The sequence below is a fragment of the Podarcis muralis genome, chromosome 6 (assembly GCF_964188315.1).
Source record: "Podarcis muralis chromosome 6, rPodMur119.hap1.1, whole genome shotgun sequence".
NCBI classification, from domain to species: Eukaryota; Metazoa; Chordata; class Lepidosauria; order Squamata; family Lacertidae; genus Podarcis; species Podarcis muralis.
Genome location: NC_135660.1, coordinates 42,246,110 through 42,272,642, shown reverse-complemented (window position 1 = coordinate 42,272,642; position 26,533 = coordinate 42,246,110). Strand labels below are relative to the sequence as shown.

At 46.4% G+C, this 26,533-nt stretch overlaps 1 protein-coding gene across 1 annotated transcript in view; it reads right to left on the bottom strand.

Annotated features, from left to right (window-relative positions):
* The window catches only part of SLIT1 (slit guidance ligand 1), a 119,579-nt gene extending 98,238 nt beyond the window's left edge, over nucleotides 1–21,341 (bottom strand). Inside the window, exon 1 of the mRNA XM_028730533.2 lies at nucleotides 20,840–21,341. Within this exon, the coding sequence (XP_028586366.2) occupies nucleotides 20,840–21,036 (197 nt within the window). The 5' untranslated portion in view covers nucleotides 21,037–21,341. The remainder of the gene's footprint in view (nucleotides 1–20,839) is intronic.
* Between the last annotated feature and the right edge of the window lie 5,192 nt (nucleotides 21,342–26,533).

Below are 26,533 nucleotides of genomic sequence, written 5' to 3'. Positions count from 1 at the left end.
TTTTGCTTGTCACTTTCCTTGCACACTGAAATGTCAAAATGAACACCTTTGACAATAAATTACATTTTGCCAATGATTAATTAGCTATTTCCCGGCTTCCTGATATGCTAAGGACATACAATCGTATACTGGGATAACCATCTTGCAAAAACAACACAAATCTTCATAGTAACAGGGTCCCCATCCACACCAAACATGTAAAGCACTTTTGTGCCATTTTGACCATTGTGGCTTTCCCCAAAGAATCCTGGGAACTGGGGTTGGTTAAGGTTCTCTTAGCAACTCTCAGCACCCTTAACCAGTTCCCAGGATTCTTTGAGGAAAGCCATGACTTAAAGTGACGTCAGAGTGCATTAAATGCTTGGAGTGGATGAGTCTCCCAGGCCTGTAGCCATGAGAGGCACATCAAATATATTTGCCTCTCTATATAGAAGGCACCTCAATACATTTAAACATTATTACCTCTACAGGCATACAAGAGGGATATAGACTGTGGATTCACTGGCTTATTCCTCCCCATCAGCAAAGAGCGTTGATGGATTAATGATATATTTTAGGCTTCCTCCCCATTCTGTGAGCTCAGAACAGGTTACAGTATTTTCAGTTATGAATAGATAGTACCTGCCCTGCTCCAGGCATATATCTTTAGACCAGATGTTTCTGTTTAGATCAAATCCATTAGAAGGGACAGACTTTCCAACCTGTGTACAAGACACAGTTTGCCCTTGAGCTGGCCAGTGTCCCCCCAGCTCATTCACAATTCTGTGTCCCTCGTATGTGCCCATGACTGCCCTAGATCTGCGGCTCCCATAGTTTCTTTGTTCCATTGAATTATGGCCTTGAGAACACGGAAGAGAGTTAGCAGCAGGTGAAAGCTTATTTGCAATGATGTTACAACAACAGGGCTATTTAACTCAACAGTGGTTCTTCCACCTCCAGGTCCCCATCAATCTCTCAGATATTAATTATAGTCTGTCAAAGTCATACATCTACAACATCACAATTTCTCTGCCTTGACCAAAGGTGGGGGGGGGGCAAAGGAAAGGGGGGGGTGGAGGAAGCCTTCTCTCAAAAAACATGTAATGAGATTCAGGAGATACACACTGAGAGCATGGCAACTTTGGTCTTTGGCTATGAAACGAAACAACAACTTCTCTACAGAAGAAAAGGATGTCAGACTTTGCTGTCACCAGTGGTAGAATCTTTGCTAACAGCTTCCACCTCTATTACATAGTGACAATATATATATACAGTCTTTGAGAGTTGAAAATGTGGTCTCCATAGTTTTGCCTACTTCTGTGACACAAGCATTTTGCTTAATCCAGGGGTCAGCAAACTTTTTCAGCCGTGGGCCAGTCCACTGTTCCTCAGACCATGTGGTGCGCTGGACTATATTTTGAAAAAAATAATGAACGAATTCCTATGCCCCACAAATAACCCAGAAATGCGTTTTAAATAAAAGGACACATTCTACTCATGTAAAAAAACGCTGATTCCCGGACCGTCCGCGGTCCAGATTTAGAAGGCGATTGGGCTGCATCCGGCCCCCAGGCCTTAGGTTGCCTACCCCTGGTTTAATCCTTGGTAGGTTTGATGGAGTTTGCCAATTCTCCTTAGGGCTGCAGCTCTTGAGCTGGAGACTGTGATTAATGACATACTAACATCTCCAGGTCAGAGAGGCAGGATTTGGGTATGCTGTCTTCTGTCTCCATGATACAGGATACCATTGTCCTCCCTGCTTGCTGTTGTGAGCAGGACTACTGTTTTCACCCCAAAATTAGCTGGGAAGGGAATGGCAAAGCATAGTGGTAGAAGACGCCTTTTCCTAAATGTGGCCTGTGAAACCTGGTACTAAAGAAAGAAGTGTAGCCTCCTGGGCAAGAGCTGGCAATCCTATTAAGGGTGTCTGAAGTCTGAGAGGCGATACATTCAGCAGAACCGCAACATTTTTGGAAAAGAAAATTCAACAGTTCTGGCTAGATATAGTCAAGGATAATTTAAAGAATTGAACTGATTCAGAAAACTATCTCTCAATATGCTGGCACTGGCTTGGCTCAACCTCTTATGCTCCAAAGGGAAATTGAGAACGAGAAGGGGTTGCAGGCTGTAAAAGGAACTTGCCCTTTAGCATATGTAAGTCCATTTCAAAATGCTTTTTGTAGTGGCAGCATCATTGCTAGCCCTATCAAACCCTTGTGTATAACTCAGGAAAGTCTTCTTAGAACAACCATTATTCTTGATATTTCTCAAGAATACCAAAGCAGCAACCAGTCAGCTGCTTCCTAAAATATAGATGAGCTCTCCCAAGGGGCACTGACAATTTTCCCATGGATCAATTCCCTCATTATTATTTTTCTCTGATGACGGGGCTGGTTCTTCCTCTCTAATTAACCATCAAGGCCATCTTTCTAGCTGATTTTGATGTAGCCCAATTTGCTATCATCCAGAATATTAATAATTAATAACAATAAATGGTTTTATTTACAGAACAGCCTTCTATTCATTGCACTTAAAAAACCCCAACATAGAAAAGTTGAAAACTTTTCAATGCCATCTTAAAAAAACATTTAAATAAGAGAAGGGCACGTGGCACAGAAACCAGTGGCAGTCACAGCAAAATTACCTGATTATCGAGTAATCAGGAAGCGCTGCAAGCATTTCTTCCAAGAGAGAGAAATAAATGAGGCAGGATGGTGGTGAAAACGTGCTTCTCCCAAATAAAACAATATTCACAACATTTGCTCTTGCATTAAGACCATTAGCCCTATAAGGCAGTGTATGGTTAATATCAAAAGCAAAGGCTTCGTGATCCAGGGCAGGAGCTTGCAGGAATTTAAGCCCCAGACAGAAAAAGCAAAGATAATAAGGATGAACGTATGTAAGGAATGAATGCGATGCTGTGAAAAAACTGCAAGAAGGGGGTTACTGGTTTTAGGGGGCTCACCTTTGCCCGCAGTTCACTAGTTACAGTGTCCCACCCACCCCACCCCCCGTATATTACCAAATTCACAACCTTCACTAGCTGCAAAGTGACAATGGGCAAGCAAATGGTAACTGGCAACCACTGAGTATGAGCACACAACACTCCATTAGGTTTTATGAGGTTATTAAACTGTTCCAGCTCTGCCATAAAACATTAAGCCTCAAAAACTGCACCAAACTGTGAGAGCCATAATGGGAGGCAGGCAAGACTTTCTGGTCTCTACAGCTTTTACTACCGGGTTTTCCCACTGTGACTGCAATGCTCTCTGGTGTATAAAGTGACTGAATTAATGACTCTGGCAATTGAGAAAGAGGGGAAGTTGGGGCACAAAAAGGGGGAGTTACTGTGAGACTGATGTTGGCTAGAATTTGTGCACCTGACAAGTTGCCCTGGCGATTGTGCCGGCTCTGAATTCTCCTGCAGGTCCTCCCAAACTCTTGCATTCAAATAGGGACGAGCAGTGATAAGCACAGCACAGACCTTTGCATACACGCTTTAAATAAATCATGAAATTAGCATATTCCAGTTACCCAAACCCATTTAAAATGCACCCTAAGACATGGATGATTAATGAGGAAGGCCTGCAAACCCGGCGACTAACATTACACCTAATATGCAATGAAGCAAAGATCATTCAGAAGTGATAGGTATGAAAAATAGTATAGAGCAAAATAAGATGAAGTGGAGTGTATAACTACAGGAGAGGGGGAAAGGTGACAGAAATTGTCAGCACTCTGAGTGACAGGGAGCCAACTTCACCCCCCCCCAAAAAAAAAATTCAAGCTTTTCCAGCGTGATTATTTTAAACTCTGAATTATAACTGTGCAGCTTTTCGTGTGCATACTTTCTATTGTTGCTCTTTTCATCTTAAATTTTTGTAATCTGCCGTCGACTCTTTGGCTATATGGTGGCATAATAATCTTTTCAATTAATAAGCTTCATAGACTCCTCTGGTTACATTGTACAGCTTTCTGCAAACTGAATAATGTAGTCTAATATCCTTATATCATTCACAGTACTTCTCCCGGAACCACATTAGGATCTGCAAAAAGACTAACATTTGTATCAGTCCATGTCATCCTTTGAATGTGGCAGAGAACAATAAGGATTACCAATTACACGTCTACAATATCATTCCTGGCAATGAAGTTCTTGCCTTTAGCCTTTCTTTGACTTCAGGGCTAAATTAGACACTATGGTGGACTATCCATGATTGGATGGGTGGTTATATGTCCTACTTTCCACAAGAGAGTCCACTATTTAAAGAGTTGTCAGAGGATAGGGCTCAATTTGAAGGAGTTTCTGGCCGAAAATCCGGTTTGAAGATAATGAGCCATAAGAAGAGAGAGCAAAAGATTCAAAGTGGCCCATCAGAAGCTAGCATCTGGACAGCAGATTGAGCAACAACTGAGAACCCAACAGTGCTATGCAGTATCCATTCCCACATAATGCTTGGGAGGGTAATCTTTCTGTAGGAAGATTCCACACTACACTAACTACAACAAATTGATGCATTGGCTGGAGAGAAGAATCCCTATACTGTGGTTTGAAAACTCACAAGTGAATACTCAGAAAAGAAGCACTTGATGCCTGGATTCCACAACAACTGTGCAATGATCAGAGGGGTGGGACCTGGTAAGGCTCCCAGGTAATTTTGAAGGACTGATCAATGTGCACTAGGACAGGCTTATTTGATCCTCGAGAGCCAGTGTGGTGTAGTGGTTAAGAGCGGTAGTCTCGTAATCTGGGGAACCGGGTTCGCGTCTCCGCTCCTCCACATGCAGCTGCTGGGTGACCTTGGGCCAGTCACACTTTGAAGTCTCTCAGCCCCACTCACCTCACAGAGTGTTTGTTGTGGGGGAGGAAAGGAAAGGAGAATGTTAGTCGCTTTGAGACTCCTTAAAGGGAGTGAAAGGCGGGATATCAAATCCAAACTCTTCTTCTTCTTCTAGATGAGGGAAACACAATGTGATGCCTTCCAGATGTTGTTGGACACCAGCTCCCATCAACCCCTGCCAGCATGGTCAACGATAAAGAATGATGGGAATTGGAGGGCACAACTATAGACATTCCAACATCCATCACACCAACTCTTAGGCATGTCAGTAAGCATCAAACTTTTCTAAAATGTCATACCAAGAATTGGCCAAACTAAACATGATTCAGGAGATTCACTATTTTTTTATTAATTCAAGGCAGCTGAACATGCTTTGTTTTCAGAGGTAGTGACTGGCCCAAGATCTCCAATGAGCTTCATGGCTGCGAGGTTCTGAACCTGGGTCTTCCCGGTTCTAGATCAACACTCTAACCACTGCACCGCAATGGCTCCCATTTGCCTGATGCTGAGGGAGGTGATGTTATGTCTTCAGTCTCCAAAGAGTAGCAAGCATAACAATCTCTGTCTCTCTCTCTCTCTTACACACACATTGCTGTCCTATGCTGTACAAGGGAGGCATGCTTTGAAATAGCTACCCTTCCCTTACAGCCCACTGCCATTCTCCCCCAACAAACCTGGGGATTAAACCAAAGGTGTTAACAAAAGCCATTGTTCCTGCTCCCTTACCAAGAGAGGTTACATTCCATGAAGTAGATTAAGCAAGATTATATCAGATTTGGTTGTCTTCTTGATCTCCCTACCATTAAGTAACTTCAGAAATGTTTGAACAAGTATCATTCACAAAATGCAAGGAATTTTCAAGACAGTAGATTGTGAACCATTTTTTTAAAAAAATGGATGCAGTTCATAGATTCATCTCACCTGGATCACTTCTGCAAACTCACTGAGCACTGGTGCCTCTGAAGGAAATTGCATTTGCAGAATAATTTCTACACACACACACACACACAACCTCCCTAGCCTCCGCACATGCAAGAGTTACTATCAGAGCTCAAGGATACAGACGTTGTGGGCATTTGCAGAATCAGAGTTCACAGACCTCTGCTGAAGCTGAACATTGGAAAATTTGGGGCAGATATAAGAAAGAACTTCTTCCTGCAGTACTAGGGAACTTGCTCCCACAAGAGGTGGCTTTATAAGAGGATTAGGCAAAGTCGTGGAGGACAAGACATTCAATGGCTACTAGCCATGATGGCTCTGCTCTGCTTCCAGGGCCAGAGGTCAGATACCTCTGAGCCACTTGCTGGCAACTGCAACTGGGCAGAGTGCTGCTGCTGCTGCTACACTCCATTACTTGCTTGCGGGCTTCACACAGGCATCTGGCTGACCAGGGGACTCTTCTTACATTATACTTCAACCACGTCAAAGCACTTGGGGAGTCAAGCAGGGCCTGTGAGGTAGCCTGGGGAGAGTTCCAAGGGCCAGATAGACATGCCTGGAGGGCCACATTTCACTCCTGGGCCTGAGGTTCCCTGCTCCTAGTTTAAGAGAACAGCAGCTCTACCCTTTTCTCCTGAGGACTGAATGATCCTGTCCCTATGGCAACGAGGCCCTAAGAAGAGAAGGCCCTTAGGACCCTTGCATGTTTTGCCCTGCATGGGAAATGGCAGGTTCTGTTCCTTTCTCTCCACCTCAGCACATTTTGATCAGGAAAATGGTTTCGGGAGGGCATTAAAAAAAACCAAACAAAAACCCTTCAAGAGCACCATGATTTCAGTCCTCTCCCCAAAACAAACATGCAGAGCGTCTTTGATCTTTTTTCTTTTGAAACCCTCTCAAGAGATCCTGTTCACATATTTCCTGCCTCACTTTTCCTTTGGCCCTCCATCTCTGTCCATATCATGAGAAAGTGGCAGAATTAAGAAACAACCCATCCAGAAAGCCTAAAACTATCCTTCCAGAGCTCTCTTTGTTCTTCCTTCATCTCACACATCTTCACAAGGAAAACTAATGCTCTGGGTTAGCTTTTGTTTCAGAGCTGGAGTCATCCGCATGCAATGGGGATGCCATCAGTTGAGCCCAGACACACAAATGCTATAAGGTATAATGGGTCTCACAGCTATGCCTCTTTCCTCTGTTGCTCACCTCTGGCAGTTCTCCAGGGAACAGATAAGCCTCCAGTAAACTCTGCATCTGTTCCTGTCTCCTGCCTAGTGACACCAGATGCTTAAAAGCCATTTGCACTTCCCCATCTGGCCAATGAACTTGTCTTCCCCTTGACTGCTCGAAAAGATTCCACCTCTCCTCCTGATTTTGGCAGTTGAGACTGAGTCACTCTCTGCGTAGTACAACGCTACTGCTCTATTTAACTGGGGTTGCTCTTCTGAAGTGCTCGCTCCACTACCAGAATCCCTAATAGAAAAAAGCCACTGCATGTGACAAGTGTCTGGAGTTGCCTCTTTTATGCTCAGGGCATGACTGAGCAGCGAGGACTTCAGACACTGTGTTCAGTTTTTGGTGTTGTTTGACACCAGACAGAGAAGCACCCACATGCACCTGGGCCTTCTTAGAGAAGCTAGTTGATCTCTTTCTGTCCAGTGATTTTGTCCTTAAGTTCAAGTAGAAACCACTGCTCTAAACTACATTGCAGCAGACCTGCTCTCAGCCCAATAATTTTTCACGTCAACAACAGAGAAACTAAAGGTTGCTATGCTTCAGGTTTGTTGGTCTTCTCAATCTAGACTGAAGCTCCTTTCTACGGCTGCCTGCCTTTTTGTCTGTCTGCTCTGGGCTAACAGCTACAAGTACAATCTCTAGAAGAGAAGAAGAGTTTGGATTTGATATCCCGCTTTATCACTACCCGAAGGAGTCTCAAAGCAGCTAACATTCTCCTTTCCCTTCCTCCCCCACAACAAACTCTATGTGAGGTGAGTGGGGCTGAGAGACTTCAAAGAAGTGTGACTGGCCCAAGGTCACCCAGCAGCTGCATGTGGAGGAGCGGAGATGCGAACCTGGTTCACCAGATTACGAGTCTATTGCTCTTAACCACTACACCACACTGGCTCTCTAGCTTTGTCCAAGGGCCTGTGCCAACCAGCAAGTGTCAGAACCCAGAGTTATTAAGAATGACTCCATCAAAGGTAGCTGGTGTGAGGAGTAAAAAGTAGGGAACAGATCACATCCAGGCAAGGAACACTCTCCTTGACTTTGGAGATATTGTTGTCACCATGCCGACCTAAACTTCTGCCCTTTTTAGAACGTTACTTGGAACTCAATGTCTGCAGGTAAGGAGGGAGCAACACTGCCATGGCAGGCAGCTCACCAGACCTGTGTGCGTCGCGAGCTCTGCACATTCAGCTGTACATGTGAGGCTCTCTGCACATGTTATAATGAACTTATAACAGAAAGCCTTGTGTATACAGCTGCACTCTCAGGACGCACATAATAATGAACACACCTAGGTCAGGAGAGCTGCCTGCTTCGGCCAGTCATTGTCTCATACTAACCTACCTCACAGGGTTGTTCAGAAGATAGCATGGGGAGAACCACCACGTGCACTGCCCAGAGAGCCTCTGAGGATGGACGGACTATAGATAAAATATACTAAATAAATGTCAGAAAGGGGCTTTTGTAAAGCAGAGAGATAAACACATACAGTCACACCTCGGAAGTTGAACGCCTTGCAAGTCGAACGTTTTGGCTCCCGAATGTTGCAAACCTGGAAGTGACTATTCTGGTTTTCGAATGTTCTTTTAGAACCCGAATGTCCGACGTGGCTTCTGCAGCTTCCAATTGGCTGTAGGAGCTTCCTGCAGCCAATCGGAAGCCATGCCTTGGTTCCCGAACGTTTTGAAAGGCAAATGGACTTCCGGAACGGATTCCGTTCGACTTCCGAGGTACGACTGTATAGGGATTCTACACACTCCACTCCCCCAACATCCAATAATTATATTGTATATTATAATATATTATAATTATTACCCCTGTATTGGGAAGTTTCTAATATTTGATGTTTTATTATGTTTTTATATCTGTTGGAAGCCACCCAGAGTCGCTGGGGCAGCCCAGGCAGATGGGCGGGGGTATAAATAATAAAACATTTTTTATTTATATAGAAGTAGGGAATATGGTAACGGGACGTGGGTGGCGCTGTGGGTAAAACCTCAGTGCCTAGGACTTGCCGATCGTATGGTCGGCGGTTCGAATCCCCGCGGTGGGGTGAGCTCCCGTCTTTCGGTCCCAGCTCCAACCCACCTAGCAGTTCGAAAGCACCCTTAAGTGCAAGTAGATAAATAGGGACCGCTTTATAGCGGGAAGGTAAACGGCGTTTCCGTGTGCTGCGCTGGTGCTGGCTCGCCAGAGCAGCTTCGTCACACTGGCCACATGACCCGGAAGTGTCTCCGGACAGCGCTGGCCCCCGGCCTCTTAAGTGAGATGGGCGCACAACCCTAGAGTTGGACACGACAGGCTCCGTACGGGCAGGGGTACCTTTACCTTTAGGGAGTATGGTAGGGATAATTGCTTTTCTTCCAACTTGTTATTTCTGCTGCAAGCGGCAACTAAAGTCCCATTCACTGAGAAGCTCAAAATCATTGGAGAAATGCCTGGTAGTGTTGCTGTAAGAAATGGTGTAGCAAACGCACTCTGCAGCAGTGTCACAAACTGCCACGTCTGAGGACCACAGCATCTGCTTTGTAGGTAGAACAGCAGACAATAGGCCCGCAATATTCACCAAGGGCTAATTTGGATGAATGAAATGTTTACTGGAGCCATAGGTGCAATAAAATCCATTACTGATACAAATAAAAGTTTTATTATTTGGTAATGGTACCATACATACATGCAAGCATACACATGCACATGCACTGAGAGACAGAGATTATGACCGTCCACCCACAGAAAGCTCCTTCTCTGTTGGCTCTCCCATCACAGCTGCTTCCCCTTGGCAATCCCTCCCTGGAAAGTGATCACTGTTTCCACCCCTCCACTCAAAATCCATCCAGATCCTCTCCCTGTGCAACACACACACACACACACACACACACACACACACACACACACACAAAACCAGGCTAAGTAGCAGCATTCCCTCTGCCAACATGTGCTTTGACTAGCTGTCTTGAATGGCGCAGCATGGCCAGTATAGAACTAACAGATTTTCTCAGTTTGGGGGGATGCAAATGGAGCTGAAACAGGCAGTTTCAAGAACCAAGCTCCTGCTTCGAGAAGTTGAGCTGGGGCAGGTTGTGTGTTTATTTACCTGCCTATGTTGATTTTCTTGTATGTTTTCAGAAAAACTGACAAAACACATTTCAAAAAAGAAGAAGTTGGGGAAAGGCTTGTTGAACTATTCTACAAGCAACTTTTTTTTGCTGAAATGGAAAGAGCACTGGAAAAAACATTTAAGAATCAATGTGCGGTTCAGTGGCTAAGAATTCTGTTGGCTCATCACTTTGCTCAGCTATAAAACCCAGTGGGCAACCTTCAGCCTATAATCCCTATTTATCAGCCCAGCCTAGCCCAGAGGGTTGTTTGTGGGCTTAGAAAAATCCTGTTCTGAACTCCCTAAAGAATGAAATACAAATAATAACTAAACCCCTTTCACACTTACTCAAAGTACTTGCAGCTAAGCTACATTTACAAGGGCCACTGTGGCACACTTAAGGCAAGTATAGATCTATATTTTAAAATGTGCCATAAAACAGAGGGCAGAATTGTATTTGTAGGGAGCCTCTCGACCTGCTGCTGGGAAGTGTCCCCTGGAGGCAAATCCTGCTGCTTTACTGCCCATTATTGGGGCTTCCTTCATGCCTGGGATGATCCATCCCTGCTAACAACCTCGGCTTCCATCAATACAAACACTGCATAGTTTTTAAACTAATATTTTTCCAGCATGCAATTCCATGGAGAGGCGAACACAGCGTTGCCATGGCAATGCATAGACAGCATCTGCCTGGGAAGTAGCTGAAGGGAGAAACTGGAATAGAATTGCAAATTCCCCACAACCCAGGGAAGGATCTGAAGGAAAGGAAATGCAACATGACTGCCAGTGTGATCCACCACAAGCCTACCACGCTGCTTCAACACGGGAGCACCTTCTGCCAAGCTAGGAAGCTCCCTGGTGGGATCTGAACTCCCATTTCAGCTAGATAAGCTAGATGTACTTGCCTGCCTGCCTTGTCCGTCTGTCTCACTCACTCACTCACTCACTCACTCACATAAAGTCCAATAGGAAACCAGAGGGCCTGTTATTCATTTGCTACTTGCGATGCCTAGCTTACTGCAATACATCAATGTGAACATATGTGAGCGAATACCGGGAAAGGGGACTTTCTCTTGGCTCCTAACCATTGCAATACAAACTCTTCCCCCTCCCCAGTAGTACCACAAAGCAACAGAAGGGGAAAATGAGGAAAGATTTCCCTTGAAATCTGATCCATTTACCTAGGCGCACAATACTAACAAGCACAGAAATTCAGAACTTGCGGGCTGCGGCAGCGCTAGCAAAGCTGGAGCCCAATGCACCTCAACCAACTCTTGCCCCCAAGCGGCTTGTTTAGAATTGATGCCAGCTTAATCCCTAGGCGGCTGGCATGCCATTGGCAATCCTGTGCCCAGTTCCAAAGCAATATGAGGAAAGGGCCAGAAACCTCAATCATCTGGGAGGCTAAATGCTATCCAAGCATGCTCAGCCTTCACACTCCCCTCTCTCTATACATACACACACACACACACACACAAAAAACCTTATTTCTATGTTTTAGGTTGCAGGCTGGAGTCTGATAGCTGCCAAAGCTGTGAAACACTTCTGGGTTCGTTCCAGCGCCACACCTGCCATTCTGCTCTGTACAGCACGGCTGGCATTAAATGTGGGCAGAAGGCAGTTTTTTTACCATTCCAATTTTACTTCCCATGCTTCCCTTTTGAGCAGCATCCTACACTCTGTGGATTTCTTGCCTAATCCATCCAGAGATGCTGGGTTAAGGAGACACTCAACCCTCAAAGTCTCTGCAGCAGCCTTTCACTATTCAAACAGCAAGCAACTTGGAATGGAACATACGGGGATCGGTGAAGCTGCACGATAAGAGACAGCTTTAGTCTGACAAAAAGGGAGAGCGGGAACATACTGCAACTGTTGCCTAGATCAGGGGATGGCTGTGGCAGCGCACATATTGCACAAGGGAAGCAGCATGCCATGAAGCAGGGATACAAGACAAGAGGAAAGGGTAGGAAAGAGAGCTTCGCTAGACTATGGAAGTGACAGGTGTGAATCTTGGGGAAGAGGCTGCTCAGTTTTAAACTCTTGAGAGTTTAAAAAAGTGAGATCATAAGAAGGTCCCTGCTGGATCAGGCCAAAGGCCTGTCGAGTCCAGCATTCTGTGCTGATGGTGGCCAACCAGGTGCCTGTGGTAAGCTTAGCAGCATCATGGCACTTCCAAAGGGCCATCCCTTCCATTAGGCAGACTGGGGCAATTGCCCTGGTCAGCAGTCATTTTTCATCCCTCAGACGCTTGCCTTGCTACCTGCCCATCACTGCCACCCGCTTTTCTTTTGGGGAGCTCTCCAGAGTGCCCACCGCATCCCTGGACTTTGCACTGAGGCCACGTGCTCCAGAGGGATACATTCAGTGTAACACAGGACAGAATGGGGATGAGTTCAGAAGATACATAACACAGATATGTGGACAGGGCAGAATAACCTACGTGCTTAATTGTCTATGGCAGTGGTTCCCAACTAACTAAGTACAGAGAACCCCCCGTTTTTCATAAGCCAAGCCATGGAACCCCTACTTTTGAAAATGCTGATCTCTCTGTGGTAGTTTCTGTAATGTGAATGGTGCCACCATACCCTCCTACACATCCTAACGCAAAACCGGATCGTGGGTCTTCCAGACTACATTCCCACATGAGTCATGTGAGCCATACAAGAGCATGGTGCCCCAAAATGGGATATCCTGGCCAGTTGATGGGTATGTGCCACAGACTTATTGGGGTCCTCAGACCGCCAATTGGGAACCACTGGTTGATGGCATAAGGTAGCTTTAGGAGAGAATTGTTGTGTATTTTTATTCTTGCATTATATAAAGAACATCTATATTTGATGTATCCCAAAAAGGTATCCTTTGGTATGCCTGGCTGATTTCAAATGAGAGTCTTTGTTCTGACAAGGCCATCTCTTCTACATGAGGTTTAATTTCCGGAATGTACAAAACCTAATTTACACATGTGGGCCATTTCAACATTTAAATATTCAAGTCCTCTCAGCAGGCTGCCATGATTTAGAGAACAATAGTTCTAAGGCATCAAGAACAGGCCTCAGTTAGACAAACACCTTCCGTGTGAATCACAGTGAAATTTGAAGAATTTCTTATCTTGAAAAGCTTTTGAAGTACACACAGCACGATGATTTACATGAACAAAGACAGTCCAGGGCTGAATAATGGTTCAATGTATATTCTTGTCCTAACAGTATGGGGACATAGGAGTCACTGTAGCCTGGTCATTTCCCACACCTTTCTGGCAACATGCGAAGAGAAGAAATGCATGCGCAGGCCGCCTGAAAAATGGCCACTTCCCATTCTGACATTGCTCTGCTGGTGACGCCGCAGAGGAAAGCTATCATGCCCATTGGCCTGGTTGTTTCCTTTCCACCACTGCCAAAGCAGCACGGGGAGCACCACAGCACAGTGGGTCTGCCTCCTCTCCATTTAGGTTTTAAAAGAATTGGGCCTTTCACAATGTTTGGGTTTTGTTTCGAACAAGGGTTCATTTTTCACTTGATAAGTTGTCAACTGACCATGTGTCATGCATGCCATACCTCCAAGACCAAAAATACTGTGTCACAGCCTCTGCTTCTGACCAGAACTTCTAGACTGAGTGTAACTTCCCACACCATCTGTGTCCTGCCAGTGTGCCTGCCAGTGGTGGCTAAGGCTGCACTCCTAGGTGCATTCACTGGGGATTAAGCCCCACTGAACTCAAAGGGACTTACTTCTGAGTAGACATGGATAGCTTTGCACTGCTAAGTCAAAGCTTAGGGTGGCATTCAATGCTACTCTTACTCAGAAAAGACCCACTGAAGTCAATGAACATGACTTTCTTAAATACAACCTAAGAGGAAAGAATTCAACATTGCACTAAACCAGTTTCAACAGCACAAGTATTTTTGCTTGTCCAGCAGAAGAACCTCCCCCCCTCCTCCCCCCTGCACACTGTTCAATGGATTATCCCAACCCCCGCAGGACTGATTTGATGGAGATGGCACACAGGGAGAGAGTGGAAAGCCCCACTGCTCTAGGGGGAGCCCTTCCGAGGGCTCCTGCTAGCAAAACTACTCATTTGAATCTGGTCCTTAGTGTTTAGCCAATAGCATATGTTTGCATTGTTTTATTTTCTATGCCTGCTTCGATGCATGTCAATCTGTGTGGGTACTGGGTACTAAATTTAATTTGGTTTTAGTATCTTGCAGAATGTAGTTTGTTCCGAACGGCATGACAACATCCTGAGATTGTTGTTGCTTCTCACATGCATTGCTTTCCTGCCAAAATATTGCCCTCCACACACCTTTACAAGCTTGAGATTTATTTATTTCTAAAGACAGACAACATGATGGCACACAGTTTTAAAGAGTGGATCCCATATATTTTCATCACTGGGAAACAGTCAAAGAGAAACAAAAAATTATATATGTAAGCGGCACCTAGAGATCTAGCTTCAGTGATCAGAAGCCACTTCTCTCAAAAATAAAAATAAAATATGCACAGAGCAACGTTTTGGCTGCCCAGCAATATCCAAGGCAGGACAACAGTGGCAACTGCCCAAAGAACTAGAGAAATATAGGATTTCAAATCAGGCAAAAGCAGGGTGGGGTGGAGAGGAAGTGAATATTATCTCATAGATGGCCAAAATTAGGAAGTGTTTGCTCAAGGCTCAGCGGCTTTCTAAATGGTGAAGAGCCATTTTTAGTCAAACTTTCAGTTTGTCACCATTAAGGGAAGATTGTTCCTCCACTGCAAAAATGCAAAACTCGGACCAGGGGAAACAAACTTAAGAGTTATTGGTTCCGTTCACATATCACTCCAAACCACTGATTGTGCTTACCATAACTTAGAACTCAAACTGCAGTTCAAGCTTCAAAATGTACAAGCAAACCATGATGTAGAAATGCTTGTCTCCTTTTGTTATCACACACACACACACACACACACACACACACACACACAGAGTTTCATAAATTCCTAAGTTCATTCCTGTCTCCATGGTGCAGCAACCTCTCTATAGACAGACTGATGGCCGTAACGATGGTTTGTAAATATAAATATGCCAGGCCATGGTTTAACAGCCCACTTCAAATCATTGTTTCTGATTCTGGTTGCTGGCAGATCACAAGCCATGGTTTGTCCAGTAGCTGAGTACATGCTGAGGTGGAGCTTTGAAGCCACCATCTAACACTAGTGCTGTTGCTTTTTGCCAGGATAGAGAGGCAGTGAGATTGGGAATGTGTGGGTGCAGCTGAAGCAGTCTGAGATGGGTGGCAGTAGTCCCACTGATGCAACCACATGTCCTCAACCTCACTGCCAACCCACACCAAACCAAATAAAGCAGTAGCAATGCCATCATCAAGAGGATGGTTCTTCCCCACCACACAAGCTGCTACCGAGTTTGTAAATTCAGACATCAAGACAAACCATGGTTAAACTTCATTAAGCATGGCCTGGCATGATGTCTGAATTGTGCCACCATACCTTGAGCCTTGAGCCATCTTTTCATCGCATCAGACTAAGGGCTGATTTCTACAACACATTTCCTTCTCAGAATAAACACCTGCACTCTTTTTCAAAGTATGAATCTGCATGGGCATTATAGCATGTTATCAGGCCTTTGCAGATTCAACCAGCAGCAATTACAGCAACTGGGGAAAGTGCCACTGTGATCACAGGAATTGCTTCCAGCTGTATCCATTATTACCAAATTTATACTTTACATCTGCCCACGTGGTGGTGCTTTTTGTTTCTGTTTGAGAAGAAAAAAATCCTTTATTTCATAAGCATATTACAATAAATTACAATGCATTTAACAGTTAAATATTAGATTTAGCATATATTAAGAATCTTAGGATGGATTGTATAAATATATAATAAAGTGAATAAAGAAGCCATCATTTTTCATCCAAACCTTTCATGGATTATGAACACCTAATTAACTAAATAAATGCATAAAATGTACACCTTGCCCTGAAATGTGTAATTTTCTCTTCAGATATTGAGTTACCAGATATCATTTGTCCAAAATTGTGTGACAAAATTATTTCTTGCACATACATCATTCCACATCGTTCAGTTAACTGTGTTGTGTTTCAATCCTGTCTTGACAAAGGATCCTTGGAAGTTTGAACATTTACAGCAAATCAGAACCAACCAACTATAATCCTCTCTTCTATGGTTGTGTACACACACGTAGCCTTTGAAGTGCACAGGGATTCCACCCCCCACCGCCCACCCCACACAGTGGGCTTTTGCACATTACAGTTCACAATTGTACAAACCTTCACACAACAAATGTTATCTAAAGTGGCAGTTATCATCTGTGCTATTTGTACAGTGTTAGAAACTCAAATATATAAGCTAGGTGGCAAATGGCTCCTTAAACCAGGGTTACAGTCACCAAAACAGAATGCCTAGTTGTTGTTTAGGGCTAGACAACTCAAAAGTTGTATTTTTCAATACGACTTTTTGGTTCCTGAAATTCATTCTGATTGTGTGGATAAAATATAACAGATAGAATTCTACAGGAAATGTTGCTAGTGTATGAAAATAGTCATGACCCAAGGATTCCCAGGCATGCGCCTCCAGATGGTGGAGACGTCTAGAGACATCCTAGCGCCCAGGCACCTTCACTTCATCACACGTGGCTGATACCCAGGTGCAAAATGAGCTTGGTGCCTGGCAAATTTTGAGTGCAGGTGGGCACGTTTTCAGACTAGTGCTCAATAGTGTTCTCTACACCCCTCCTGTCAATTAAGTGTTTCCACAGACCTTTTTTCAAAGAATAAATATTTTTAACCGCCTTTTGAAAGACAGGGGCTGAACGCTGGTATGATGATATTCAGAAGATATATAAGAGTATAAAGAGACAGCTATGTTGCTGTCCTGTTTCTTGTTTGCTTCTTTCATTCATAGACAAGGTGAGCTTGATGAGGGGGAGGCAGCCCTGCAACAGCAAGTAGGCCTGCCCCAACAGGTGACCTGAGAAAGCGCTCTCTTGTGCACACATGCATGCTGCAAGCACTTGAGAAGCGCATTCTTGGTACAAAACTGTTTATAGCCATTCCGGTAGAATGTGCTTTAGGTTGCCATATAGTGTGGGACAGGGATGGCATTGTAATGTGCAGCATTACGAAAAGGCACTGGCATCCAGCATTGAATGCACATTATTGTACTGTGTGTACACACCCAACTCTTTCATTGGCTAGGATCAACAGGGCAAGGTAACGCCTCTGGATTAGAACCATAGACTCTGAGTATCATCTAGTTCAACCACCTACAGTCCAGGAGGATGCAGCTGCTACATATGGGGACCGAGCCTGCAACCTTGGCGTTATCAGCACCACACTCTAACCAGCCGAGTTAGAGATATCTAATGGTCAGATTTCTCATCAGATGGTGGAAGGAAGTTTTCAGTGCTTTTGTAATCCTAACACCGTTCCCCATCCCATTTCTTTCTCAAGGAGAGATGTTGGTAAAACTTCTGGGGCCAGTCTATGTGTGGTGTACAGGGAAGGTGTATTCCTCTTTATGCCCATACAGAGTGGGTAGGTCTTACCCTCTCAATGGGCTGTCCTGCCCACCTGTCAAAGTTAGTCCATGGAAGAGTGAGACAGATAAAGAATCTGGCCCCCTTGGCCAAAAAGATTCCCCACCTCTGAAGTAGGATGACCATGAGAAGTAGTGCTCCAACTGCAAGTGGCAATTGAGGTCCCTCTTGTCAAAACAGGAATGGTAGCCCTTCCTGGGGTTCTGGCATTTCAGATCTGAGCCAAGTTTCATGCTTGTGGGCAGCACACTCATTCTGTACTCACAAAGCAGCTCCCCATGGCTGTGCCATGATAACAACTTCAATGAAGGTAATTAAGGTGCCAGAGAAGGAAATGCCGTTAAAGAAGGTGCCCTTTTAAAAGTGTCCCGCGGTGCTACTAACTGAGTTCACCAAGCTTGCTTTGTTGTGCATAGGAGCATCTACAGGGCCCTGACCTAATTAGGCTCACTCTGAGGGGACTAATTGGTTTGTAGAAGAAATGATAATAGGAATGGGTGGATTGCCTTGTAGGAGATCCTCACGACACACAACGGACCAGGCCTGCCTTAGCACCTGGGATATGGCTTCTGAAACTCTTAGAATCTGCAGGACTTCAAGGGGAGGGGGGACTGTTGTGCTCCCACTGCACTGCCACGCTTAGAACTGGGTAGATGGATCATATCCCCATGCCTGGCCCAATAATGAGCTCAGACGAGAGCAAAGAAGATGATACCCAGAAGCAGGAAAGCTTTGGTGCCTTGGTGTGGAGTTGTCTTGAACCATGCTGACCAGAGACAAGATGTTACCCTCACAAGAGACCAGGAAAAGGGCTGCATCTAAATAAAACTGCTATAATTACCTGCTGCGAGAATATTCATGGTACTGCCTTTTATGCAAAGTTGCTTAACTTCAGGTTCAGCATCTCTCTGGGTAGCTAGGGGAGCACCCCCTGTCCACCAAGTTTCTGCTGCACCTGATGCTCACAGGAATCTTCCACATTCACATTTTACACCACATGCCACCCCCATTCTTTTCTAGGTTACCCTGCAGTCAAGCATAAATCTGAAAGAGTATCCTACACATGAAGCCCCGTCCCAGCCTGTCTGGCGACAGAGGGAGACATTCCTCAGAGGAGATCAAGAGACAGCAAATTGGGTGGTGGGGAGAGCAGTAGGTCAGCCTTCCTCCCCCTCCAGATGTTTGGGACCGCAACAAGCTGTACTTGTCCGGGTCTGACGTGAGTTGTCGTCCAAGCCATCTGGAGAGCGCCAGGTTGGGGGAGGCTGGAGGGAGGCTAGGAACAGAGGCTAAGGGGCTTGAGCAGAGGCTCTGGGGGAGCCCAGACAGCAATTGCACAGGAGCTGCAAGGCAGGCTCAAGGGTCCTGACTGTCTCCTACAGACTTTGTCCATTCCGTTTCAAGCGTAAAAGCAGAAAAGAAACGGAAAGAATCGCAAGGCCTTAAGAGGTGCAAGGAGGGAATATCCTGCTTGACTGCAATAAATCCAACCACTCAGCCCCCTTGTTTCCCCCCAGCCTAAACAGCACGTTCCAGTGCTGCATTCTGGTGAATTATTTAGCATCCCCTCCAGCTTTTTACTTCCCTTTGCACCCCCCACCAAAGCAATGGACACCGTCAGGCTGCTGCTGCTGCGGAGGAATGAGGAGCATTCCAGCCAGCATTAAGTAAGTGTGTAATGAGGAGGGGTCTGTGTGTGCGTTAATGATCAGCCCCTGTTCCAGTTGAGCTCCCATTCCCTCCCCTCCCCTCCTGCCTTTATTCTGGATAATTCAGAACCTCACATGCAGAGATGAAAGGCACACAGAGTGCCTGGGCTGCCATTCCCTTGTCTGTCTCTTCCACCCCATGTTCAAACCCCTCCCCAATTGATCTCCCCTTTATCTGCCTGGTATTCTGCTTTTGCCATGGATATTGCCTGAGTGGGAAGGGTTGATCATGGGGAGAGTATTCCCCCCCCCCCCGGATCCTCTTTCTTCACCCCTCATTAAACTGTCGAAAGAGGGGGCAAAGGGAGAGATGGGAAAGGACAGCCACCAGGGCTGCAGGCTGGGCTAGAGACAGCAAGCCCCCTCCCGTAGGGGTTTGGAAGAGGCGGCAAGGGACACTCAAGACTCCACGGTCCAGACTCCATCTTCCACACCCACCTCCTCCTGCTCCACAGAGCTCCTCTGTCTCAAAGGTCGCATCCACAGTTCAAGCCCATTTATTCCCTCAAAGAATCCTGGGAGCTGTAGTTTGCTAAGGGTGCTGGGAATTGTAGCTCGGGGCATGCAATTTGCAGTTCCCAGGATTGCTTGAGGAAAATAAATGTATAGTGTACACAAGGGGTAGGAAAGGGGGCTACGCTCCTAAAGAGGACTTGACACTCTCACTCGTAAGCTCCCATTTCCAAGGAAGGGCCCCCAAAAGGCACCCATCTAGCTCCACAGAAGAGGAGGCAGTTTCTCTAGAGAGTCTTACTAGAGCGGACAGAACACGAACAAACATACACACACTGAATGCAGATAAGTGGAGAAAATAAGCAGCCCCCGCCAGCCGGCCCACAGGAGATTCACACCCGCGTGAACGCGCCAGCACACACATACGCGTCCACGGTGCGTGCTCCCCGTTTCTGGAACCTCGCCGAGCAGCCAGCTCGTGCAGCTAAAGTTAGCCTGGTCCCGGGCATCTCACGCGCTGCAAGGAGGCGCAGCGCAACGGCCGGATCGCGCCCAGCAGGAATCCCGCCCCCCCCCGGACCCGCGCTGCTCTAAACCTGACCCGGACCTGCAGGCCACCGGACTCTGGCGCACGTGTGAGAGGCGGGGTGGGTTGGGGAGACGTTTCACACCCACCCAATGGTTTGGGAGGGGGGCACACCCGCACGGGCGCGCGCCGCAGTTCCCTAACAAAGGCAATCGAGTGATTGTTCCCGGAGACTCCGAAGGGATCTGCGGCGGCTGCCTCAGCCCGACCCAACTCCCTCCCCACGTCCCGACGTCCCCCAGAGGGATCATTGTCTGCCCCCCATCTCGGACCGTCTGAGCGCGTCTCGCGGCGGCACATCCTAAGCGGCGAGGCTCCATTGTGAGGGCGGGAGAGGGGGTGTGGCGGCCGGCACCGGTGGAGCCCCTACCCGAGAGAGGGGCCACCCCCAGGACCCCCCGGGGTCGCAAACGTCTCCCCCTCCGAGGCCCGCGATCCGCCCCGCCCCCCAGCACTTACAGCCTTTCTGCGCTCCTCGGGATGTTCTTGGGGACGCTGCGGAGCCCCAGCCCGTGACAGTCGACGGTGGTGCCGCTGCAGGCGCACGGCGCGGGACAGGCGCTCGCCCGGACCCGGCAAAAGGCCGCCCAGGCCAAGAGGCAGGCTCCCGCCCGCAGCCACACGCCGCCCGACGCCGCTCGCTTCGCGGGAGCCATGCTGCCTGCGCTGGCTAGCGAGGGGCTGCCCCGCACATGATCGCACGGCGCGCTCGCCGAGGCGGCGTGGAGAGGCTGCCTTCTGGCGCAGGCGGGCGACCCCGGCTCCTGCTGCTTCCACTTGGCGCCTTCGTCGCCTGTCCGGGTCGCAGGAAGAAGCAGCTCCGGCCGCCCGGGAGGGTTAAGCACAGGAACACGCGCTGCCTTCGCGTCTCGCTGCCTCGCTCTCAAAGACACACATCGGGAGCCCCCGTCTCATCCATCAAGCCCAGACAGCAGGAGCAGCCTTGGCTCCGCCCCCGTCCCCCCTTCAGTCTCCTCACCCGCCTCGGGCGCACAGATCTCTCCCCGCCACCGCCACCCACCCTCTTCTCCGACAGAGGGACGGGAGGGGGCGAAACGGGACAAGAAAGGCGCGCACTGTCTGCCCAGGGAGCAGAGAGGAGGCTCCCACATAACGCACTCGCGGAATCACCAGCCCATTGGCAAGACACCTCCGCGGAAGAGAGAGCTATACACGCGCGTGTACACACACGTACGTGTGTATACACACACACGCAGCGAAGCACACGCTCTGAGAGTCTGTCGTGGAGAGACGCAGTCACGCGTCCTGTAAAGATGCACATAGAGTAAAATAGGCGAAGAGCGTCCGAAAGTAGCAGGACAGACACACAGGCCCAGAGAAGAGGAGTCGCTCTCCGTACTCAGACACACACACACACACACACACACACACACACGCACACAATGGGACTGAGGTGTCCTTTGTGATAAACAGGGTTTTTTGTGTATGATTTCTGTCGATAGGTTGTGTTTTGATGTAAAACTCTTTGAGGTCACACTCCGATCTATCTATACAAGAACACAAAACAAACCATATTGGCTTTTCCCACCATCTCACCCGATCAATGAGTCCACCCAACTCCCCTTGAATAAATGCATGCTTTTTAGTTCAATTGCCAGGGTGGTGTAAGTTTCAAAGGAAGACTCTTCTAAAGTGAATTGGCAAGCTATGGTGCCATGCCCTTTGGGGAACACAAGGGAATCTGCGAACACCCTGAGCTTTCAGTATCAATGGGGCTGAAAAACAAAGGGATGTAACCTTAACATACCTGGAATCGCATCAGCTTCTCAGGTGTAGTAGGGTGTGTGGGTGTGTTTAATCTACAGGAAACTAGACTATCCACAGCTGCTGGGGATTGGAATTTAACTTGAAGGTGGTCAAACTGATGGTGAGAGAATGGGGTCCACATATGTCCTTATCATACCTTACCTTACCCTACCTATATATGACACTACCATTTGGATATTCACATGCAGATGATTGCCCAAACCCAATATCAGACCACCACTGATTATCTTTCGTCTACTCCTATATTGACTGTTGATGTCTATTACTGACAGGTAACACACCCACCTGGGCATGCTGGTGTCCCCCCAGTAAGAGTTTCCAAGCACCAGTCTAACATCTCAACCTCCTCTCCAGATTCAAATGGACTAGAATCTGGGTGCCATCTGCTTATTGATGGCACTTCACCAAAAATCTCCTAATGACAGCTCCCAGAAGCCTCATAATATAAATGTTAAATAGCATCGGGGCAAGATGAAATCCAGTGGGACAGACACTACAGGACACCTCCCATCATGCCAGACTGTAGCCCCCCATATCTACTTTCTGGAAACCATTCTAGAGGTAGGAGTGCAACCGGTGAAGCACAGTGCCCTCAAGCTCCACCTCCTCCCTGAGATGCTCCAGAAGGAAACCATGGTTAACAGTATCAAAAGCCACTGGGAGATTGAGGAGAATGAGCAGGGTCATACATCTCTCTCCTGACAAATGTAATAAACCAGGGTGATTAAGGCAGCTTAAGTGCCACAAGCAGACCTAAAGCCAGACTTGAATGTCTCCAAGTAATCAGTTTCCTCCAAGCAGGCCTGAAAGTAGATTGTCAACTCTCTATTCTCCACGGCAATAACTGTTAACACTTCTGGGTTGAGGGAGGTTTCCTTAAGGATGGGACAAACCACTGCCTCCACCTACCCCTTCTCCAGTGAAGTATTAATCAGTCCTGAACCCACCCAGTCTACTCCCTACGACTAGCTCTAGGAAACAAAGATGGGCAAGGCACAAGGAGGCAGGTGGTTGGCTGCACTTCTTGAAGCAACTTATCCACATTATCAGGCTGCAATAATGTAAGCTAATCCAGTATAGATGGAGCAGACAGTAGTCTAGACATCCTCATTGGACTTGCTCAAATTGTGGTATCCAATTTTGTCCAAATCTGAGCAATTCTGCCTCTAAACAGCAACAATAACTCTTCAAATGCTGCTGATTGATCCTATCTCCAAAGATCCTGCTTGTTTGCCACAAATGTTGGTCTCCACAACCAATCCATGGGTAGCATTCTGCTTACTATTTAGGGTCATTCTGCTTACTATTTAGGGTAGCCCACAATTTATTTGTCTGTTTAGGTGTATATTACATCCCACATACCTATTCATTATGCCAAAAGGCAGACTCATTCATTAGGCAGTCTTAGATTCTGACTGGTGGTAAATCTGGAGCCTACGGTACCAGATTTGGCAATCTTTTGGTACATTTTCCTTACTAGAAGCAGGTGCAAATTTGGCAGCGAGGAGGAAACACCTATTTGCATTCAATGCAGATACAGCACCAACTTGGAAGTCTTCCTTAATGACAGCTAAAGAGAGAGGCTAACCATATGCACATGGGTAGGGTTGAGAAAGACACAGCCACCCTGGCATTATCACCTCAGTCAACAAAAAAGCAAATTCTAGATTAAACTACTGAGTTCTTATTTTGTTGAATATGACTGCCTGTTAAGGCTAGTGCCATTTTTAAGGTGCTCAAAATACAAATAGTGAAGCCGTTCTACCTATACAACAATATATAGCTTTCTCCGCTTTTTATTCTGTTTACTCTAAATTGCTAAGGGCTGTCCATTTATCTTTAAGCACATGGGTATCTTACGTACAATTAAGGTGTATTCAGCATGCATAAAGACATGCATCATTTGAGCAGTAGGCTCACTGTGGAAACACACTCAGTAATTTTTGTTCTGCGAAAGGTACCATTTTCACTCCCAGATCAAGCTCAAAGAAAACTCATCACTGTTATACTCTCCCAGGTTCAGGGAGGTCTTCTTGAGGAAGAAGAAGAAGAAGAAGAAGAGTTTGGATTTGATATCCTGCCTTTCACTCCCTTTAAGGAGTCTCAAAGCGGCTAACATTCTCCTTTCCCTTCCTCCCCCACAACAAACACTCTGTGAGGTGAGTGGGGCTGAGAGACTTCAAAGAAGTGTGACTAGCCCAAGGTCACCCAGCAGCTGCATGTGGAGGAGCGGAGACGCGAACCCGGTTCCCCAGATTAGGAGACTACCGCTCTTAACCACTACACCACACTGGTGTAGTACAGCACTGCCTCTTCCAAAGCAGTTGGCACATTCCCTTCCTGAAAGGTGGAATTAGCCACCCACAGTCATTCCCCCTTGACTAGCTCTTACAAGCCAAGTGCAAAGGTTGAGATTTCAGGTGGTAGGCCAAATGCTTTAAAGTATCTTGTCTACAACCTTGAGCCTCATCAAGAGAAACTCATCCCAAACCAGATAAGAGCAATCTAGACCAGTAGTCTAGACCTTTTCAGGCCCAGGACCCACTTTTAAACCCAACATGCGTTTGGGGACCCATTTCGTAATCTTGTACCGTATATTTGCATGGTGGTAGAGTGCTCCTGCTGCAACCCACCTTGGATTAGGTTGAAGACCAGTGCTCTAGACACCCCACTAGACCTGTCATAAGCTTAGCCCAGATGTGAGCAACTTTGCCACCAAAGTGCCTAGCAAACCTGTCTCAACAGGAGTCAAAGGGTTCCAGTCTATTGCCCTTCAGGGAAGTTCCCACCAACCCCATCATCTCTAAGAAAAGTTCTGCTGGACAACTTCTCAAGGCCTCCTTCACTGCTATGTGGTAGGCATGATTATGCAATCTTGACTATGTTTGGTTGCATTTGATACAATATTTGTACCACCTTAGCCACCATCCTGCCTGTTTCATCCGTCAGAGCTCCTCCACACTGCTGGAGAGTGCACCCTCATGAGTAACTATGTTAATGTTTCTCTTACCATTACACAGCAAGACCAGGGCCAGTCATGGAGAATCCTCCCATAGCATCCAGCAATCCCTTGGCTTCCCCAAGTTTCTGGGAGCAGCCAATCTCCACACTGCAAGGCAGGGGGGGGGGAGGACTGCTGCCATCAGTCCAGACCTTACTAGGAAATAGTCTATGACACCAAGGTAAAACTTGTGGTAGAGCACCCAACAGCAGCAAAAGTGAAATACAGTATACAACTCCCTGCCCACCTGTTCCTCTGAACCTCAGGTGAGGATGATTTTCAAGGCTATGAGTAATTTGAGTTATGGGAGGAGAGGATGTATCCAGGCTACACCTGCCCTTCCCAGGGAGCAGTGGAATTGGCTTCCTCCACAGTTCTCCTGTGACAGGTGTGCAAAGCTTGAGACCAAAGTGATCTAGGCACAGTGAAGGGAGAAAACCATCGAAACAATGAAACATAATTATAACATGCAAAATTATCAACAATGTTAACTATTCAGCTCTTCTTTGACTTACCACCTAGCACTTCCACCTTTCCAAACTAGTTAAGAGCTTTGCTATGCTATGGCTCTACAGTAACTCCCCCAAATAGTAAGGAAAGAATTTTAAAAGAATATTAAGGCTACCAACCAAGCAGAGGTTCAAAGGAATAGGTTTCTGTGGACTCGGAGGAGTGTTAAGAGATAAATTCTAGATACTTTGGTAGGATCTAGATGATTTTTTTTTTTGGAGGGAAAAGGCTGAATAATAAAATGTTTATGTTTAAACCTCACCAGTCAATAAGCGAAAATAAAATAAGAAAATTGTGTATATAAAACTTAGGATTGTTCATAAACCAAAGCCCCAGTCTCAAAGGACTAGTCAAGAAGGAAAATGGCCACAAGCAGCTCCGAACCTGAAGAAGGGACAAATTTAAAGCAAGAAATCCCTTTTCTTAAAGAGAAGGCAAAATAGTAAATGAAAGGTCATGGGGCAGACACCTGCAGAAACAGGTTTCCATTGTTCTGAGGAACTGGCATGTCTTTGAGCCTTATCAGGGCACAAAGAGACTTGTGAAGGTCACTCAGAGCTGCCAGCTGCAATTGAGTAAAAATATTGTAACTTCTTCACAATGGTGTATTTTCTTAATTTGACTAAGGCCTTGTCAGCAATTTCTATTTCTTAACATTGCAGAAAACAGGCAGAGGACATTTCTGCCCTTAAGACAAAAAATTAGGCCTGCTTAAACCATGACCAAGTTTTGCCTCTACTCCACAGCTTTTTGGAAAATGTTGGGATAGGGTCTGACTGGAATCCTAAAGAGATAAACCACAACATTTTAAAAAGAGGTCCCGCTACTTATTTAGGAACTTCATAGAAAAGAAT